Raw genomic sequence first — 23,054 nt, 5'->3', positions numbered from 1 at the left:
GGCCTGATGTGTGTTGTGTGGCCTGATAGTTGTTTACAGAATAATCTTAGAACTGTGCAGTTTAGAAATCACTGGAACAATTACAGAATGATTGGAACTTTCCAAAATGATCCTAATAAAAGATGCGTTATATAAACTTCTACATTTTACTAGAAACTTCTGTTGTAACTTTCTAGGATGTTCCATTATAGACTGTTCTAGAATCTTCCATGACAAATATATATATACAGACACTAAAGTTAAACTCTTGGACTTAGACTTAGACATCGATAGACATTAGTATTCACCACATTTGGATTGACACTTTAATTCTACAAACAACATCATACTGGATTGTGACCGTAGTAGTGAATGTAATATTCAGATTGGATTCCGAAAGATATCCGGATACAGACAAAGATAAAAGATTGGACTCATATTTTGACAGTTAAGTTGACAGTAATATTTGTGTAATACTTCTTGTAAACTTTTGTATAATAAATATTGTTAAATTTTATTTTGATTTGTGTCTTTTGTTGGCTACAATTTAAAGGCGATTTCTGGCCGTAACAATCTACATACCTTTTTATATAAATTGGTTATTTTAAAAGTGTGTTCGGGTATTCATAAACTTCTGAATAAAGAAATTCTTCGGCAAAACTAAGTTTTCCTGTAGAATATTTGAATGGATTTAAGTAAAATCAGGAAATCCTTAAAATTTGAGATGTTTTATGGGTCCCAATAAATTGCATGCCACAGGTTTCAACATCTACCAGACAGCTTCAAATACGAGTTGAGAATATAAAGGCATTCATGTAGGAAACAAAATATAAAGATATGATAGATAAAAATAAATGCATCCAGAATTCCATCTTACAAAGCAAACTGAGTGCATAAATTTATATTGCGATAGGTTTGTGCAATTTGCACAAGTCATCCGGTTAGTAGAAATTATGATTTGCCAAATGGTTATAATCGGAAAAATTAAGTACATTCCCAAGTAATAAATAAAATAGTCGAGCTTTAAAATAACTATTCAAATAGATGCTGTAAATATATACTTTCAACTGGCTTCTTCTATTGACAGTCAATTATTTCAATTCAAAAGCAAACACAAATTCAGCAACAATATTTTAGTGACCCGGCAGTCAGTGGTCTTAGGTTCATGTATTGCTTTTCTTTTTTTAAAGAACGCAACTTGTTTTAGTTCTAACAAGTGTGGACACAGATCAGTGGAAAAACTAGAAACATGATTTGTTTGTAAACAAAGCCATGTTCTAATGAGCACAAAATATGTTTGACACATGCGCACGAACTTACTGTTTATATTAACGTTATTTCCATCGTTATCCTTTAAAAATATATACATTTAAGCAGCTAACATAAGCTTTTATTATATATTTTTTATGAAACAATATATATTTACCCTGCTCGTAGTTTTTAAACTGATCAAATATGAAATGCAATGCACATACTCCTTGAGGAGGAAACGGGAACAGCCAAACACTTTTACGGTATTTTCGTACGCTTCGACCTATAAAAATACTGTATTTGTCCTATTAGAATCGGAATAATTCCTTCATGGCATGCTCAATGCTCATTTTAACATGGGTAGGCATTATATTTGATCACATTTTACACCTCGCTAACGTTCAGTGTAAAATATCGACAAATATAATGCCTACCCATGTTGAAATGAGCATAGAGCATGACATGAAGGAATTATTTCTTAAGTAGTTTTCAGTTTTTTCCCAAGAGTTGAACAAACTGAAGAATTCAGAAGAGGCAAGAGACCGGTTGCTTTGGTAGTCAATAATGGCGTACATTCTGATAAGTTTGTCTGTCCTGTCTTTGTGGTACACATCCACAGGTAATATCTTGGAATAAGATTTCTCACTCTTATGATCCTTGTAGATCTCTGTGCAGATCGAACTCACAGAGTTTAACTTTGTTTCAGCTGTCTCTGTCTGCTCGCCGCCGTAGATTGTTCCAGGCGAATTATCTTAAGAAATGGTGTGTGGTTGCATCCTTGCTATGTGTAGTGCGGTGGTGTGTCGTTGACTTCCACGCTCGTTACTACTGATGCTTGCGTTGCAATCACGACTTCTGTGTGCGGTTGACTCACAACATTTGTAGCAAACATTGTTCTGTTCCTTTCGTTCTTCAATTGATTTGGCTCGGAACGCTCGGCATTCGTTCAAGAGATGGTTTGTCTTGTGTAAGATACACAGATCTTGTTGTTGACTGCTGTCACTAGTTTGCTGTTCAACATCCATCTTATGGACGTTGACTTTAGAGTACGTCTGAGGTGTGAACTTTGGCGCAGCACATTTTGTATTTGGTGTGACTTTTGACCCACAGATGAAACCAGGATCGTTCTTAATTTTGCTTATTTCCCTGATGAAGGCAGAGAATTCTGTTATAGGCGGAAAGGCAACTTCGTGTCTAGACTTGTATCTTGAAGCCCTTGTTATCCACTTTTCTTCGAGTCCGTATGGCAGTTTATCCACAATTAGATTTATCCCGGACGAAGAGTCGAAATAAGCTAGCAAACATCCCAGCTTGGGATTTTCTTTTTGATACTCAATTTCTGAGATAATATCTAGCAAATCGTAAAGGAGTGAGCTGTCTTTATTCGTCAGTGTTGGAAAGTTGATAGTTTGTTGACGAGAGACGCCTCTAACATTTCTGGAGCACCATATCGGTCGTCCAGTCTCCCCCATAGTCTATGTAGGCCTCTTGTTGGGTTGTTGGCATTTGATGCCCTTATATACTCATGGCATGTTTGGCAGACTCTGGTCCAAGCCATTTAATAAGTAGGTCTATCAAGTCTGAAACTTGAAATTCGTCTGTGACGTTTTTAAAGCTGGCTTTCCATGTATGGAAAGATTCTACCCGTGAGAACAGCAGGTCCTTGCGTAGGAGAAATCTGGTTATCTCCGACGTAGGATTGATTTGTTGCTGGTATGCAACAGGGATATCTTCTATAACGCCTTGTTTTTGGTAGGCATCAGGGATCTTTTCTGAAACGCCTTGTTTTTGGTACGCAACAGGGATCTTCTCTGAAACGCCTTGGTTTTGGTATGCAACAGAGATCTTTTCTGAAACGCCCTGTTTTCCTATGCCAGTTATTCTTCCCAGATCTGGGAATAAATTAACTTTTGGTGACTTAGTATTTGATGGCAAAGCCGCAGGTGTCTGTGACGGAAAATTCAATGCCACGGATGGCACGAACTCTGGTGCTTCATGACTTAAAGCGTGTCTGGCGTACAAAATTATAATCCTGGTACCTTTGATAACTATTTAGCTCTATCTCAACAGGAATTTGTTTTGTCTTTTGAGGTCCTGTTACTTCTTATACGTTGGTTGGTACAGGATGTTTGTTTACGAAATATTGTACCCGTTGGAGCGGGTCTTTTGCTTCGTCAGGTAAATCGTCCAACGCTTGGCTGTCGTCGTACTCGAGGATACGAGCCTCGGCTTCTGCGGCTGCAGCTTCTCTCTGTGCTTCGAGAAGGTTCAAATTGGCCTTAAGTTCAGCTTTTTTCCGGCTTACACGCGCAGCCTCTTGTTCGAATTGAGCTTTGACTTCCTTTTGTCTGAACAGAGCCTGTTCCTCTAATAAGGCCTCCTGTTTAATGATCACTCAGGGAATACTTTTCTGCAAATGCTATTTTAGACTTAGCAGCCTCTGCCTTGGCACGCTTCCTCTGTGCTAGGCTTGACATGTCGGAGACGTTGGAGCTTCCGCTGTGGGAGGTTTTCTTCCCCTTGCATGTCTTTGTTGTTGTGGATCTGGCCTTTGTCAGGGCAAGGCGATGCTCGTTTAAGGTTTCAGTGGCCAGGTCCACTTTGGACAGACGGATATCAAATGAGAGATTACATGAATCTTTTTGACAGTCAAATGTTCTGGTCCTTTTCAGAAAGTCCATGTATTCATCTGTGAGCCTACGATAATTAGATAGATTTTCATCTAAATGTGTTGTATTGGACGGATTTTCTACTAGTTCTTCAGGAACATCTCCCTCTGGGGGCTGAACCTCTTCTTGCTGTTCCGCTTGACTGGGATCCATGATGACTCAACGTTGTTGGTTTGCTGCCTAGTACACACTCGTTTTGTTGCACACTGTCAGTGTAAAAGTACGTACGTTGCTATGATGTCGTTCCTTGTCTGGATATGTGAAGACAGAATGTCGTCAATTTACTGTACGTCAAGGGATGACGCGTTCTTGCAGGGTTCAACAGGCAGGTTATAGCCGTAGAACTGACGTAAAGTGGCGTTATCTGTAAGACACAACAGGCAAGTTGTAGACTTTTTACTGTAATGGCCTGACCATTAAGTTTAACCGACGATTGTGCTCAAGCAATAAAACTATCAGGTGCTGATGATTTATTCCCAAACCAATCTAACAAATAGTAAAAAGCTGAAAATACAAAATAAATACAATTTTACAATGTGTTGAATAAGGGAGCTACCATCTGATTTTTATGGGGGGGGCTAGGATGAAATTTGAAAAAAATAGGCAGGACAGGAGTTTTGAGTAAAAAAAAAGGCAGGATGAGACATTTGCAAAAAAAAAAAAAAGTCAGGACGACAATTTAGGTAAAAAAAAGTCAGGATAAACTAAAAAAAAAAAAAAAGGCAGGACCGAACACAGTGAAAAATAAAAAGGCAGGACAGAGATTACAGCTAAAAAAAATGCAGGACAAAATTTTTCATCCTAGCCCCCCCATAAAAATCAAATGGTAGCTCCCTAAATAATATTATGTATGAATGTCAAATATAGACAATGGCACAGTCCATAGAACGCGAAATCAGTCTGCAGTTATAAATTAAGGTGGTTTCCAGTATATCACGGATAAAGAGTTAAAATATGTGAAAAACGAATACAAAGTTATAAATGCAACTCACTCTGTAGTTAGCCACGAATTGTGTCCTAGATGACGTTTGTTCCTCTCCAGTTCTGGAATGACCTTGCAATATTCAGTTCGAGATACGTGCAAGAAAGGGAAAGGTAACGATGATACGATGTTTAAAGTTCTTACCAGTTCTTATAAGGTTAAAGATGAATAATCCTTCTTTTAAAACTGGAACACATAAACAGATTAAGAATATAATCAAACGAACTATATAAATTGAGGAACGTCGTAACAGAATAGTACTGAGATCTCACTTTTACCTGTATTTCACTTACCTTATTTTCTTATTGATCATGATATCAATTCACAATTAAGATCTCTGAAATTACTTCTGGTATTGTTTTATATGTTTCATGATAATTGTCTTTTAAAAGAAATTATAATCTGAATGATATTTACTTTATTATTTCAGGATATTATTGTTTTATTATAATCTGTGAAATTATTTCCCATGATAATACATTTATTTGTTTTTTTATTCACTAATTTAGCTTATCTTTAAATACACTATTATTAGTCCATAGTATTTGCAAAACTTTTTTTTTATTAAGTATTCAATTTTTTAACCTCCCTGAATGAATTTCACGGCAATGGAAAATATCTCACAGTGAAATATTTTCCTCCGAAAATAATCCTACAACATCATCTGTAACATTTTTTCCGCCGGATGATAATTCATCCGGATAGAATTTTGCTTTACATATGCACATTACCTTTTTCATTTTCATGTTGAGATTGGGCATTTTTTTTTTCATTTTCTCTTGATAAAACTATTTTTTGGTTAAAACTACACTTCATTTTTGTTTTATTATAAACTAGAGAACATTCTGATTCCAGTGATATAGTTGTATACAAGTATCTTTATTAACAATACCACCACTAAGGATCACTTATGGATGGTTCCTCGAAATATGACGATATAGAAGAAAAAAAACCTGTTGATTGCACCCTTAACTATAATGTATATTGGAGACTTTTCATTAAAAGCTGACATTAGACCCCGTGCCGTGTTTCTAATCAGCCGCGATTTCCACCAGTGTGCCCTGGTAGTGCTTGCGAATCGCTCTTTATATATAAAAAATATTTTGCGCATGCGCGAAATTGTTAAACGCATGTATAGCAATACATCAAATCAATTTATAATATCATTTAAATCCAAAAACACTAATTCATTCAGGGAAGTCAATAGTTTAAAGGTTTTTGTGTGGATTTTGTAACAATTTGGCGCATGCGCAAACCCTGAACATGTAAACTATTCATCTCTAGTCTAGTATTTATGTCACATATAAGGAAGGTTACTACCAAACTGATATTTTTTTACTAAAAGAAAGTCAAAGCAAAACAGTTTTCCTGAAAAATAAGTATTTTCGAATTGCAAACAACAGCCATTTTAGAAAAAGGCCGTGGCCATCTTGAACTTTTTCAGTCAGTAACACTTGCATAACGGAATCGTTTAGATGCACAATGAAGACCGAAGGAACCTACATGAGGCGAATAAAATGGAGAATTTGTCCTGAATGTTCTCCCCAGGTTATGTAAGGAAAAAAAACAGTTTGATTCAGTAATTGTGACAAATGAAATTTTCCGGGACAGAATTTCTCATCATAAACTTATAGATATTTAATCTTACACGATAAAACTGCTGATTATCTAAAAAAAAGTTGTGTGTTTAGAACTCTGAATTTAGGAAAAAAAAATTAAGACCCGTCTCAAAAAACAATTTGGTAGTTATTCGGCAAAACACGAATTTTAATTATCAAAATGAAAAAATCTTTTGCATACAGTTCTAAAATTCTATGGAACAGCTTATCAAAAAACATAAAAACATCAACATCTTTGTTTATTTAAATCTAAATGCTTCCAATATCTCCGTCAAGCCACACAGAGATAGGTTTCCAATTAACATGAACATTATGAAAATTTTTAATCTTATGTATGTTTTATTGTTCATTTGTATGTATTATATCATTTCTGTACTTACAGAGTTCTCGTAATCTATTTTTTTTTCTTAGTGGTCATTCGGATTACAAATCTGGTGGTCCTGTAATTATACTTTTTAGTCATTTGGATCAATGTATTTAAGTGTTCATTAATCTCATTTGCAACGACATCAATTTATTAAAAAAAAGTCCTGAAAAACTTACCCCCAGTATGTATCTGATGATTTATTGTTTTATCAAGAATTAAAGCATTACTAATTGTGGCTGATAACTGATTTCACAATGTCTAGGGTTTTCTGTATATCAATCAAAGCTATCTTTGGTTGATAAGTATACAAATCTTTTAAGCCCATCATTTCTATCAGTTTGATCTGGTTTATTTTTCAATGACAAATTTTATTGATTAAGAGTGGGTTGATTTTGGGAACTGAACCCTTAACCAGATATAATTTAAAGAAGTTATATTTTCAAAAGTTTAATCATTGACAGCAGTAAAATGAGTTATTTATAGTAGAATTACAATTTTGAAATTGGTGACCTAAAATCTAAGACAGTTTTATATGTTCTAATTTTGTTTTTGATCTGTTTTTGGAAAATGGTGAATATCACAAATTTCCATAATTTTGTTTAAAAAATATTTGATGTCCAGTACAAGTTGTCAGTTGTAACTATGAATGATTGTAGGCCAATAAATGAAGAAATCTGTCTTTCACATTAATTAAACAAGTAGAGACTAATTTAAAAAAAAATCATTAAAGATGTCAGATTTATCCGTCGGCTGTTTTGAACTTTTCAAATTTCAATTTGAATAAAATAACAGAAAGAAATCTGCCGTTAATATCCACTCATAAACCTACCGAAAAGTACAAAAGGTCGGCTCGTAATAAATAAAAATATAACAAATCAGCAGAGTGATTACGCAACATTCTTATGACTAATGATAACTGTAAACTGTTCAGCATGTTACAAGTGTAGTAAAATGTAATTATATAATACACTACTTTTATTCTTAAGTCTAGACAGTTCTATTGTATTTGTAATTATTTGTATCTTATTTTTGCATTTTGTGATTCAAAATAATTATTCACATTGTAGTAATGTAACAAAACAACCCATTCGGTATTCAAGAACTTTCAGCTGCTACTCAGACTTTATAAAACGTCAGCAGTGTCCGTGCAGAAAGTTTACGAACCAGGGTTATGTCAAAGAACGTCTCGTCCTTTTTCTAAAAAAGTTCATCGGAAGATACCAAGACCTAGTTGATAAATATTCCGTATCAACTTCACAAATAAAACATGATGGTCTTGATACATAGAGCCTATATACTGACGTTGTTTATCATCTTAATTATGTGTTATATTGTTCTATTATTTGTTTTTGTAAATGATTGCCCTTTACTGTTTATAATATAAATACAAAAATGGTATATGAGTGTCAATGAGACAACTCTCTCCGCCTTGGCTTACACCTAACAGCAAGTCTTACCTAAAACGAGAAACGAGAAACACGTATGAACCCAGGGTTTCCCCTGGCGGTCGCCATTTTCCCATTTTGCGAAAAAAAAATATAATTGTGGCGAAAAAAAATCATCATTTGCGAAAAACTTTGGCGATAGAATTATAAAAGTGTTTGAGATTGTCCATCTTGTTTTTTTCTTTCGGACTTTTCGGATTTATTCTCTAACCAGTCAACACTCGGCTTTTTACATTGAACTCGTCACGCGATACGATTTTGACAGAAAATCAATAATCAGCTGATGGTTACTTTAATATGAGATCCAGTTATATCTATCTACAAGATTGAGAACATTTTTTTGTAACAAATTTAAAACATATATTTAATTCTGTAATACCTGATAATATTTATCAGTTATTTGTGCTTTTTTCATTTGATGTTTACTCTCTGATAATGTCAGTATAATTTGATTGGTTGTGATAAAAAAAAATTGGGTCAGTTTGCAATTGTCATGTGCGGGTACATCTTTCCCCTTTCATTCATAAAATTGCGCATGAAATTTATCACAAAAATGCACCAGTAATTTGGTGAATGAAACACTTGTCGTATTGTTTTAAAGTCAGAGGCTGAGTTAGAGGGTTTTTCAGGGGGGCCTTGGCTGCCCCTTTTGTTAGAAAAATTTGGTTGTTTATATAGGGAATCACTGGAGCATGACTGGAGCGGGCCCCTTCTTAGGCAGTCAGTGGGCCCCTGCTTATGAAAATTTCTGGATCCACCACTGAAAGTTTCAGTAAAGTTAGATTAGCTTTTTTGACATATTATGTTGAAATTTGAACAGAGAATGATTGAAAAACCTAATAAATTTTAAAAAATGCACTATTATTAAAAGCTTTCCTTGCTTATTCACAAGGACGTAACATATCCTTACATGCAATTCCAATCCGAGTTTTTGTTCATACATAGTCTGGTGCTGTTCCAATGCAAGTAGTCTTCTTTTTTCTGTTTCTTGAGAAGTATTTGGTTTACCTGTTCAGTCACTATAAAGTGTTACAATTCATATTTAAACGCAACACATAAATAGTGACCAAAAAGGTACCGCTATCACATGAGAGAAGCTAGGAAAAAGTAAAATGTATACAATTTAAATATTTCGTGGGAGCATGAAATGTAGTACATATATAGATAGATATTCATAGACCATAGAACAAATAAGCAAACAAATTCAAAGGAAATGTACATGTAAGATAAATAATAAAAAAAGAAGAGCCATGGCCAGGGGCCCAAACTTGACAGCATTTGGTGTTGAACAGGTTAAATGTCTGCATTGACAATAAATATAGCCTTTGTTAGAGGTGAGCCAGGTCACCTTTCCCTTAATCACCCATATTAAAGGTAACTGCATATTTCTGGGCTGGGTTGAAAAATAAATGAACAGGACTTTGAAAAATGCTAAAATTTTAAGATAAAAGAAATACACCAAATTGGGGAGACGTCTATTAAAATGTTTGAATATAAAGTTGACAAGAACTAGGCTTTTTAGATCATATACAGACTATTACAGTCAGTCTAAAGACTCTATGCCTACTGAAATGTTTGCTTACACAGTGCTTCCCTAAAATGATTTAAAATCAGTGTGATAGTTTTCATGAAGAATGCTGAGCGTACAGGTATTATGACAAAATAAATGTTATGTTACATGTATCTACCCAAATAAGTAAAATATAAAAATTCTTGACTTCTAAACAATGATTAATCTCCTGATTTATATCTTATCACTCTATGCCGATGATGTGTGAAAAATAAAGAAATTTGACTTATCAGTATGCTTCCATCCACTGATGAAAATTCCATCTGAGTTGATTTATTATTAATTATTATGCTTTGAATACACCTTATTGCTACAATATGTACATGTCCGCCATTACTAAATTAAATGTACATCACAAATGTTCCTAGTCAAATAATTATGACGTCTGGCAAGGCTATTTTAATTTTTTTTCTGGGACGCCTTCTTAGGACTGACGTCTGGCAAGGCTATTTTATTTTTTTTTCTGGGACACCTTCCTGCGACGTCATAACAAGGAAGCCATTTTTTACATCTGGACTTTGAGAGTAAATTTTGGGGGGAACTTTGCGACCTAATTTATCGTAGGAAGGCGTCCCAGAAAAAAAATAAAATAGTCTTGCCAGACGTCATAATTATTAGGACTAAAAAATAATGTTCCACATAAAATTTTGATGGTATAATAATAAATATCTGATCAGTGGCGGATCTAGAAATTTTCATAAGTGGGGGCCCACTGACTGCTTAATAGAAGGCCTACTTTAGTCATGCTTCAGTGATTCCCTATATAAGCAACCAAATTTTTTCCCCAAAAGGGGGGCCCGGCCCCCCCCTAAATCCGCCTCTGCTGATGCCACAATGGAAAAGTAATTGTTGTATGACGTCAATGGTTGAAGAGGGGCCGATTCTCAGGTCAGCTGGCTGATCCCGAAATCCCGGGGTTAAAAACACGAAATCCCGAGGTCCCGAATTTAAATAAATTTTAAATCCCGACATCCCGAAATCGAAAAAAGAATTCCCAGATCCCGAAAGGGTCAATCCCGAAATCCCGAGCTTAAAAACAACCGATCCCGGAGTCCCGATAAGGGTCCTATCCCCCCTCATTAATGATTATTTGTGTTTAATAAATGCAATACGTGAACCTTAATAGCTGTTGTTATTTGAATTTGAGGTATGTTCATGGATTGGTTATTTGAACTATGGCTTGATATTGATCAATATTAAGATCCTTACACCTGCTCTGCAAGGTTTTTGTGATGCTTAGGGTAATAAGAATTGACCATTTTAAATTGTGTGCTTTGTGCTCTTAAAAGTTTTAGATGACAAACCTCTTCTGTTAAAAACAAAAACTTTATAAAACCTTTATTATTTTATCGATGTAACAATGTTAAACCATTGATGGAAACGGTTGTTAGAAATTTACAACTTTGTAACCTTATAACAGTTATAAATGACGAGGTTATCGTTGAAAAAGATATTTTATTGGGAATTTGTACTGAGAATTCGAATAGTACCATTATTAAAGGAGCTACCATTTGATTTTTATGGGGGGGGGATAGGATGAAAAATTTTGTCCTGCATTTTTTTTTAGCTGTAATCTCTGTCCTGCCTTTTTATTTTTCACTCTAATCGGTCCTGCCTTTTTTTTTTTTTTTTTTGTTTATCCTGACTTTTTTTTACCTAAATTGTCGTCCTGACTTTTTTTTTTGCAAGTGTCACATCCTGCCTTTTTTTTTTACTCAAAACTCCTGTCCTGCCTATTTTTTTCAAATTTCATCCTAGCCCCCCCCTATTTTAACAGAAAGAAAACCAATACTTTATTGTTATCAAAATTTGAATATATGTCTGTGCATATAAGGTACATTAGTAAATTACCACATATATCATGCATCGTAATACATTAGTACTCACCACATGTGCGTTATCCCTTTTTATAATCCATATGTATATTACAGAATAATTTCAATTTTTGTTCAATCACATCAATAATTCTTAATTCAAACTAGAACTTATTTTTCGCATTCAAATAATAGTTTTTCCAGTTTAAATCAACACATGTTACACATGTTTGTTCAGTGAACCGGATATACGATAGTGATTTGATACAGTGACGCTTATCAGGAGAAAACCAATTGCTTTGGTTATTTAAATACAATTATGTATGTAAAACTATTGTATAAACTCATTTGATATTTTCCCTGGTGAGGCTGTTAAAATACAGGGGTCCCTAAGTATGCGACCTGGGCTACTTAGGTATTTATATATCAGGAAATAATTGAATAAAATATTTGTTATCGTTGGGGGAAAAAAGAAAGAAAGCTAGAAATGTTTTTTTTTTTCTTTTTTCTTTTTCTTAAGAAGCAGAGTCCATGAAGAGTAAAAATATGATTTTAAACTTTTCTGACTTTTTTAAAGGCGCCTTGAGTCTCCCCTAATAAGTTCTTATCTTCAATATAATTCATAGTTTCGTCCTCAATAATTTTACAATAAACCTTATATACATTGGAAGTTCAGGATATGCCCCTGTAATTTGCCAAATACTGAACCGAACATCCTTTGTGAATTAATTTTACTATACCTTTATGCCATTCAACAGGAATGCTTTTCAAATCTGTTATCTTAGTGAAAAGTTCAACAAGGAAATCAAGCAGTATATTACCACCGTATTTTAGAAATTCTTTGGGTATGTTGTCGAACCCATTAGCTTTACTGTTTTTGATTCGCGTAATTTCTTGTCGGTCGATTGAAACAATAAAGGTGTTTCCACCTGAAATAAAATGCATTTGAATGGAGACATTGTTGGACTCCAACCCCTTTTATTGTGTTTTGAGACCCCCCCCCCTTTCAAACTCGCTGGATCCACCACTGATGTGTTTCAGTTCTGACTAGACTAGTTGAGACATATCCAGCCATTTTTTAAAAAGGGGAACCTTACCTAGGATAAAGGGTCAGTTCCAACTAATATCCCTATTCAAATGCATTGTTCGTCAACAAAAAAGGGCAGGTTCAACCTCCGGAATGGGTTATTCCAAAAATAACCCATACCCCCCCCCCCCCCCCCATAATAGAAGGTACATGTCGTTTGAAAAAAACATCCATGGAAAATATTAGATGGGGTTGAAATGCGGTTCACACTGCCGATCAGACCAACTCGATCTATCTCGATCAAGACAAATTAAGCGATCGGGAGACTGGTCTGTCTCAATCGACAAGAATGTTCGGGGTGGTCTACCTTGGTCGTCATCGATCTGACTTTCTACTCGAGAGTTTTTGACATGTCAAAAACATTCGAGTAAGGATCGAGAAGCCCGTCACTCGAGAAGAGATCGAGAATTCGTCGAGTAGCGGACGAATTGATCGGGAAAGGATCGTGAATAGGTCGAGTTTGGTCGGAATACAAATAGTTTACCGATCATTACTCGATCATTTCGATCTTTGCACGACTAATATCCGATCAATTCCCGATCAACGACAACCTGTACGATATGTGGTAAAGATTAACTCGACTAATGCCCGATCGCTTCATGATCACTGCGACTTCTATATATTTTTCATCCCAGATCAACTCGACCAATACCCGATCTCTACGCGACCACATTCGACCATTTTTCGATCTCTACTCGGCCATACACGAGTATACATGACTGCTATACGATTCTCTTAAAATGTGTGCAGCTCTGATTAACTCTCATAACTTTGCTTCTGCAAAATATCTTGTCACTATTTATTTTTAACTGTACACAAATTCCTCCATGTACAGTACGCGTCTGTACTTATGCAAGGAGGTGTAAAAGTTTAAAAGAGAGAACACAGATACAAAAGGAACAATCAAACCCAAAGCTCAAACCGACACAGCCATAGCGAAAAACGAAAGCCGACGAGAAGACAAACAGAAGTGAACATAACACAGCACACACAAAAACAACAACATAGCAACACGAAACCCAATAAAACCTGGGATGATATCAAGTGTTTTGGAAGGGAAATAGATTCTGCATTTTGGCCTCAGAGGATTTTTCAAAATATGAAAGAACTTGTGCATTAAAATTCATTATTAGACAGCTGATGACTAATTTAGCCTTCGAAGTTAGTTTTTGGGCTAATGGGCTGTTTTTGTTTGACTGTCTCTATTTTCCGTATGTCCAGACATTTTTGTAGTATAAAAATAAGAAGATGTAGTATAATTGCCAATGAGACAACTCTCCACAGGACACCAAATGACACAGAAATTAACAACTCTATATGTCACCGTACGGTCGAATGTTTACAAACACTTTTTTATACGCTTTTTGAAATAACTTTATTACAAAATGAGAAGAAAGACAAATGATTTTTATTTGAATTCGTGATAGATAATATGTAAACTGTTTCAGAAAAGGTATCCTCAAGGGGATTGAAATTCTATTTTTGGTCAAATTTTGGGAAAATATGTGACATCTTTGCCCCCTTTTTGCAATAATATTAGTAAAAAAGGCAGATTGTTGCCAAGGATACACCAAAAGTAAATATATTGAACCATTCAACTACGGGTATCAGATCTATGGAAAATACTGATTACATACATATGCACATATATGACACAAACAGTAGGCTTAATTTGTAAGAAAGCAAGGAAAAAGGGATGGTAATATTAATGTATATTGCTATCTTACATCAGTACTTATCCAGTGACAAATCTCATTTTGAAGAAAAGAGTAGTGAAACTCCTATAACAAATCAGCGTCCCACTCTACTTTCAGGAAGTTTTTATAACCATTGGGCTCTTCGTTCAGCTCCTGCAAGTCTCTCATACTTATGATTTTGCTATTTGATTAGGGACTTTCCATTTTAAGTTTTTCCTCGGAGTTCAGTATTTTTGTGAGCCACTGCATATCTAGATTTTTCGGCACCCTTTGCTGTCTACCCCTTTTTATACCCCCGCTTTAAAAAAGGGGGGGTATACTGTTTTACCTCTGTCTGTCCTTCCGTCAGTCCGTCAGTCCGTCAGTCAGTCCGTCCGTCCCATGAATATTTTTCGTCGCATTTTTCTCAGGAACTACAATACAAGGATTTCTGAAATTTGGTTTCAGGGTTTATCTAAGTCAGCTATACCGTGTGATGCGTTTTCAGATTGATCACTTGACAACTTCCTGTTTACCGAACACTTGTATGATTTTACACATGATAGCCAAGTTGAAAATTTTCGTCACATTTTTCTCAGGAACTACAATACAAGGATTTCTGAAATTTGGTTTCAGGATTTATATAAGTCAGCTATACCTTGTGATGCGTTTTCAGATTCATCACTCGACAACTTCCTGTTTACCGAACACTTGCATATTTTTACACTATTAATATTATCCACTTGCGGCGGGGGTATCATCAGTGAGCAGTAGCTCGCAGTTTCACTTGTTTTTATTGTTTTCTACGCTCTCTTCAAGCTCCGTCACAGCTATTAACCTGTCTATCTGAGCCCTAACCACCTTGCCAAACATCCAACTGCTTGATGTCCATGTAGATAATTATTTTAAATGTAAAATTTTACTCAGACCTTCTGTGAATTACTGAATCTAACCAAATAAACGGGGAACGTGTCCATTGGACACAGATAATGCCCCAGCTTGCATATAACGTTATAAGGAGTCATTACTCAAGCATAGTAAAAGTGACGTCACCCAAATTCCTACTTGATCTGTGTATTATGGTATTGCGTTTCATAAAATTTGGTTGAGGCAAAATAAAATTAGAGAACGGAAACTTATTGTTGGAACGTTCGTATACGTACTCACGGACGGACAGGGGTAACACTTAATGCCTCCTCCGCTGCAGTTCCCGGGGTGATATAAAACAAATTCAGATGTTTTTATACTGAAATTGTACATACCCGACCAATGCCCGACTATCCATACGACCCCTATACGATCAAGTCGATCTAGTCTGGCCGAGATCAGGCTGAGATCGAGTATAGTCGATTTGGTCTAGCTAGTCGAGTAAAGATCGTGTAGAGATCGTGAATTGATCGGAATTATCGAATATGCATTCAATTAGTGGTCGGGTTTGAGTCGTGATAGAGTCGTTAAGGGGTCATGAATGGTCGGGTTAAGGTCGTGTATAGTCGGATAGCAGTCGGGTAGAAGTCGTAAACAGGACCGATCAAGAATTTGGTCACGCTTGGTCGTGGAAATTTGGACAATCGGGATCATCGAGTTGATCTGATTGGCAGTGTGAACCTAGCTTAAAGCATTCACGGTTTTTATTGCCGTCCTTCATAGGACCATTCCCGATTAAAATTTGTAAAAAGTCTAATCAAGATCCTGTGAATCGTGGCTGGAAATCAAACTTTTTTTATTAAAATTTGTAAAAACATTTATTTAATCACGACAACAATCAGATATTGTCCAGGAAACGTCCAATTCAGTCGTTTCCGACCGAACTTGACCCGATTACCCCGTTCTCAATCCGATTCTAATCCGATTTGTACCTTTCTCCATGGTTAAAAACGACCGAATCTGTTCCGACATTGTCCCGATTCTGCCGAATGCGATCCGACAAACATCAGACAGTGACCAGACAGGAAACTGACGTTGACGGAAGATATCCGTTTAGAAAACTGTCTCTATATTCGGGATGATCAGGTACTGTCGGAACGCAATCCTTTCAGAGTCTGCTGTACCGCATTGCAAACGACTTTGTCTGGACGACTCAGTAGTATCGTGTTCTGTAATTGTCGGAACTCTGACGTGGGTATTAGTGCCGAATTTCGTACTAACAACGGGACTGTTCCGGAACAGTTTCGACAAAGACGGTTTGCATTCGGGATACAACTGGACTCACTCGGCAAAAAAAAAAAAACCAGCAATGACAAATTCTCCAGTTCATCCCCATTCCACAGGACACCGTCTAGAAAACACAGAACATTGTCACGATTTTGATTCGATACAGCAGAATCTGTCACGACATAGTCATAACTGTAATCCGACTAGACAGAATCGGCTGAGTTTCCCCGAATGTCACGGGACGCACCTAACTGTCGGGTGCTTGGCCGACCCCTACGATCCGTAGGAATCTGTTACGAAAGTATTCTACAGAGTTCAGGCAATGATGAGACATTCAAGATCATTGAGGATAGTAATCCGACCTTTTCATTTTTCGTGTCTTGTCGCTGTTTGCTCTCAAACGGGAGCCATAATCGGCCTTGGTCCTCAAATCCTATCATAAACCCTGTACATGTATGGTATGGATCATTATACAACCTAGAATAATGAGCCAAACCCATACCCATAGCAACCTACAGAAGGTTCTGACATGATAAGTTGTTATACAATTCAATGGCCTGAATTATATACAAATTTAAAACAACAAATGAAAAACAAATATAATATATAGCATGTACATGTATAATGACAGTTTCTTGATCTCTACCTTTCACTTAGTTGAGCAAGAAAACCGAATAATGAAAAACAACTTCAATTAAATTATTCAGTTGCATATTCTGTACATAAACAAACATTAAGTAATGGAACACATTTAGATACTGCCTTTTGTGGTAAAAGAGAGGCGAAAGATACCAAAGGGTCATTCAAACTCATAAGTCAAAAATAAACTGACAACGTCATGGCTAAAAAAGAAGAAGACAAACAGACAAACAACTGTACACAAAACACAACATAGAAAACCAACACTGAGCAGCACGAACCCCACCAAAAACTGGGAGTGTTCTCATGTGCTTCGGAAGGATAAGCAGATCGTGCTCCACATGTGGCACCTGTCGTGTTGCTCATTTTAGTACAAATGTAATAAATCCAATTCTGTAGGTCATATTCGGGAAAAAAGGGGGGGACGGGATTGTAGTTTCGACAATTGGTAAATATATTCTATGATCAGTTGTCTTTACTTACCAAATTAATAGAGGTCATTACATGTCAGCTGTATATGTTTTTGTTTGTCATAACTCCTAATTATAATGTTTACAGTGATTTCCACTGGATAGTTTTGTATGCCTACCTACTGATCTGATTTTCCTCAGGATGATAGCACATACATGTATATAAACAAGCATTTCAAATTTTGACTTAGGCCAACAAGAGAAGAATAGGTGTGTTTTCCATCACCCAACATTTTAACTTTTTTCGCGGACAATTAAAATAACAACTAAAATATCCACAATTTATGCTGTTATTGGAAAAAACTGTACCCGTAACATGTCCAAATATCTTTTGTATCTCATTAGTGCTATTTGAAAAAGCATTTTTGTGACTGTGAATTATAATAAATAAATGGTCGGTTTAAATACATGTAACTGTTGTCCCAGTTCAGAAGGTGAAACGCAACCATAAACCTGATATATTAAGTTTTCATGGCAGTTTTACACAAAAAACATTAAATAAATGTTCAAAGAACTTCATTATAAGACTGAAGGTTAATGAAAAAAATTCCTGACCTTTGATTCTATTTTTTGGGAGCATACAACTGGACATTCACGGTGACACCTATTTCTATGTTTTTGGTTGCCTTACATAAACTGCACATAATGATAAGGATCAATAATTGAACAACAATGGATTTTGTAAACAAAAATTCCCCCTTTTTACTAATAATTGGAATTTTTATTTGGCAGTCACCATTAAACATTAACACCGCCAGCTGCAATTGCAGTTGAGGAAGCCTTTCCCATTTTGTTTTGTCTCTTGTTGCAACAAAGTCGTCAAAGCTTAAAAGCCTGCTTATCCAATGATGTAAACAATTTGTTTAAAAAGATTGTAATTACAATGTTTTACTCCAACTGTTTAATCTTAATTGACTAGGATGGTCAGTCTTCCTACTGAAGGTTGTCAGTTCTCTCTTGGCACTCCGGCTTCCTCCACCAAACAAAAACTGACCACCACTATAAGCCAATAGTGCTTTAAGTGGCATTAAACACCAATCAATCAATCAATCATTTCATGTACACATATAGGTCAGTTTAATGGGAATCACTTATGGGAAGTCAATAATATGACTGGTAGAATAAGATAAGATATTTATTAGTTCAAACTTCTAACAATTGGATTGCTACTTAATATATGAGATACATTGTAACACAAATAAACAATACAAATATGTAACATTTACAGAAAATATTAAAAAATATATATATATATTCTTAGTTAGAATAAGATGTGAGGGAATACCAAAATTTGTGTGCTGTTTTCAAGTGACCTATGACATTTTTGACAGGCGCGGATCCAGAGGGGAGGTTCCGGGGGTTGGAACCCCCTCTTTTATTTGGACGATCAATGCATTTGAATGGGGACATGTAGTTGGAACCCCCCTTTGTCCTGGGTTAGGACCCCCCCCATTTTTAAAATTGCTGTATCCGCCCCTGCAATTTGATATAGTACATGTACTAGTACGATATTATCCAGGTTGAAAATGCTGTAATTTTTCGAAGTATGATAGAATGAAATAACATTATTTTAAAAATAAATTTAACATGAGACACACAAAATATCACAATTGTCGTTGCAGTAGCTAGATTGGGACAATTGCTGGAAAAAAAGTCAGCAAGACTTTGTGTTAGGAAAGGTGTAATCAACCATGGAGCGTGTTAGCATGTTTATGCTAAGACATACTTTCTCTCTTTTATTTTCTTTTAAAAAAGAATGAGGAAATACAGCGGACGGGTGTTTTTTTAGCTATTTATTCTTCATGAAATTTCACTTGCTTGGTTTGGTATAATTTTGAAATCTTTTATTTTGCCTGAATAGGACAAACACTTTTGTCTACTATTGGAGGGAAAAAAAACAATTATCAACAAACTTCTCTAGGTCGGAAATATATTTTAGACTGTTCGCCAGACTCAGGTGAAATATAAGAATAGGTGTACTCAAATAGTTAAAACTTGCTATCGATGTTTTTACCAGGATTAAAATTTTATATTTACGCCATACGCGCGTTTTGTCTACAAAAGACTCATCAGTGACGCTCGAATCAAAAAATGTTTAAAAGGCCAAATAAAGTACAAAGTTGAAGAGCATTGAAGACCACAAATTCCTAAAAGTTCTGTCAAATACAGCTAAAGTAATCTATTCCTGAAGTAGAAAAGCCTTAGTATTTCAAAAATTCAAAGTTTTGTTAACAGTTGTAATAATTTATTATTATAAACATATCAATGATAACTCAAGTCAACACAGAAGTGTTGACTACTTAATATAAACGACAAACGAGTTCAAAGTTGTTTTTCTTTTATGCAATTACGTATTAGATAAAATACAAAGGTAACAAAGAAACAGGCCGGTAACAACCGTTGCCGAATAGTTTTTCTGCACGAGTAGTCAGGTCAAGGGTCCGAGGCGATAGCCGAGGACCTTGACCTGACTACAAGTGCAGAAAAACTATTCGGCTGGTTGTTACCGGCCTGTTTCTTTTGTTACTTTTGTTTTTTATCTGACTTGTACGACGTTTCAATAAAGTAATAATACATTTTGCAAGACTAAACATTTAAGAAACTTAGATAGCCATTAAGCAGTAAATGTAAGTTATAGTATAAACACATTTTTTTTTAATTTCCCTTCAACCGAGATTTTTTTTGAAGAAAAAAAAATCAGGAATATAATAATTTGATAAAAAAGTAAAAGATGAATGTTGTACACATTTAAGACTTTTTAAAATGCAACTTCGCAAGAAAGTAATAAACTAAAGAAATATTTTAGTGGTAAGTAGGATAACGTTTGATTTTTATGGATGAAACGGAAAGCGGGGAGGGGGAGGGCTAATTCATTTTAAAGTAAACAGGCTGTCATCTTCATTTTTGATTAAAAAATGCAGGATGTCCCATTCCTTCCCCCCATCCCCCCCTTAAAAAAATCGTAAAAATCGCGCGTTTGTTGCCAAATACATGAATTTAATATTCAATGATTGGAGGTCCCGGGGGGTTGGAACAACCCTTTTTTTTTTATGATCAATGCATTTAAATGGGGACATAAAGTTGGACACCCCCCTCCCCCCCTTCTGTTTTGTCCTGGATTTGGACCTGGATCCGCCACTGATATAAATTCGATAACAATATAAATGTATCAAAAGAATGAATTTCCTACTTCATTAGTGAATGAAATGTTTATGAAAAAATGGATTTTGTCTAAATATTATATATATTCAGTCAAATACTTTATTTTTTTTTTAAATTCATGCTCGTCTCTAGATCTGCACGTGTTGATCGTGATTAAACACGTGTTACTATATGATCCAATCGCAGCTTACTGCCCAAAATTGATGACATAAGTTGAATGATTTTCTTCTAGATTTGCTGCTTATTTGGACGTGTATTACATGAACTCTTTTTGTTTATAGGATCAATCGTCTATTGGTGAGTTGATAGGGATTTTATCTTTTGATAAGATTTGATTTTTATTTACTTATTTCCTGTCTTATTTTTATTGAAATATACACGTCAGTATCATCATTTCTTTACTGTCAGCATTGTCCAAAATACTATTCATGTCCATATATTGAAGAAAACATTTATTGACCGAATATTTTGCTTCATAAAGGGGGAGGTATGTTCTTTTTTAGTATACATGTATTAATTATTTTCTTTTCAAGCCATCACCCAAATGTTTTTGTTTAAATTAGCACTATTTACGGCATTCGGAAAATCAGGAATCATGCAAAACATTAATTTGTCATCTGCTTGACCACAATAAATTTTTTCTCATAAAATTTGGGATCAAAATATCTTTTTAAGGAGAAAACCATACCCCCTCCCCCTTTTGAAGTTAAATGTCTAATCCCTTAGTCTACTGATATGAATAGTATTTTACTGGAAATGTTTGAAAAAAGATATTGATGCTAACGTAAATATTTTGTTCAATAAAAAGACAGGAAATAAGTCGGTGAACCAAAAAGTTCAAATCTAATTGAAAGTTAAAGTGCCCATGAACTCACTGATCATGCACGAGTGATTCTATTCATAAAAAGTGTCCGTGTAACAACTAAAAAGAGTCCGTGTATCGTCTAAAAAGAGTCCGCGTGTAACACCCGTTAATGTACTGTTTTTCTATAGCTCTGCGGGGGGCAAAGTCGTACAATATAAAAAAAAGATCTTGGGAATCATTAAGTATGAACAAACAAATGGAAGTGTTTAACGACCTTGACTGGCTATACAGCCCTCGCACGGTCGTCTCGGTGCCCGAAGGCGATTGATGAGCGTTTAAATATTTTCTGCCGTGGGTCAGGAACTGGTAGTAGAGGACGCCGAATGGAGGCCGCCATCTTGATTTTGGTGAGTAGATTTTTCTTTGTTTACTATTTTGATGTTATTTCTTCACTAACGGCTGCTTTCAGGGCCAGTTTGGTCAGCTTGGTAGCCCGCTAGCCTCGATGATGGAGTACTGGTAGATGAATCGTGGACGTAGTTCTAAAGATGACAGGAAGCGTTATCAGGACCAAGGACGTATAACTAACAAGGATTCGTGTCTCGCGGTATCTCGTTAAAATATCGCATATCGTGAGACTTGTATTTATATACAAGTAATAGCTTTTCTAAAAAGCTTGTCGTATTTTAGCTGATTATATTGACAAGGACGTATAACTAATATACGTCCTTGATTGAGATCAATGTTTTCGAAGTTCAAAAATCAAAGAAACAAATATGAAAAAAAAAAAAATTCTATCAAATATGTCTTACATGGCCGTTAAAATCGTATAAATTACAAAGTTTTTACATTTTTATTAAGGTAAATGTTTTCTAGAAACAATGATTAATTTGATTAAAACCTTAATTAGTTTGAGATTTTGCATTCCTAATTCTTGTGATGATTTATAACTAATTATAATAAAACAAACAATTAGTCCTGATTGTATGTTATTCATTTAATATGAGCTTGTGCTGTTTCCTTTCTACTATTTTTACAGATGTAAATTGTTTATTTAATGAGCTTGTGTGGTTTAATTTCCTTTCTACTATTCAATTAAGAAAAGCTATGACCCAAACTACACTAAAAGAGTCATTGTCTATACTTTCAAAATGACCAAAGCTGATTTGAGAAAATATACACGAATATGTCATAAAAAGAACGAATTGCAAAATATGCTATTGCCTATTTGATTTGAACTCTATTGACATGTCCGATTTTTTATCTTGGGACAATGATCTTTCAGTAAAACTTTTTATACAGCACTGTAAACATCACTATGCAATATAGCAAATGACCCATTTGTTGTTACTCCTCACGAGATTA

General features: G+C 35.3%; 2 protein-coding genes across 2 annotated transcripts in view; one reads left to right on the top strand and one right to left on the bottom strand.

Annotated features, from left to right (window-relative positions):
• Positions 1 to 23,054, bottom strand: part of LOC143066801 (uncharacterized) — a 240,978-nt gene that overhangs the window by 30,642 nt on the left and 187,282 nt on the right. The gene's annotated exons all lie outside the window — the stretch shown is intronic.
• The window catches only part of LOC143068953 (uncharacterized), a 43,271-nt gene continuing 42,066 nt past the window's right edge, over positions 21,850 to 23,054 (top strand). The window contains exon 1 of the mRNA XM_076243360.1: positions 21,850 to 22,096. Coding sequence (XP_076099475.1) covers positions 22,073 to 22,096 — 24 coding nt within the window. The 5' untranslated portion in view covers positions 21,850 to 22,072. The remainder of the gene's footprint in view (positions 22,097 to 23,054) is intronic.

This window comes from Mytilus galloprovincialis, chromosome 3 (genome assembly GCF_965363235.1).
Source record: "Mytilus galloprovincialis chromosome 3, xbMytGall1.hap1.1, whole genome shotgun sequence".
NCBI classification, from domain to species: domain Eukaryota; kingdom Metazoa; phylum Mollusca; class Bivalvia; order Mytilida; family Mytilidae; genus Mytilus; species Mytilus galloprovincialis.
Note: the sequence above shows the minus strand (reverse complement) of the source record. Positions and strands in the feature narration are given on the sequence as shown.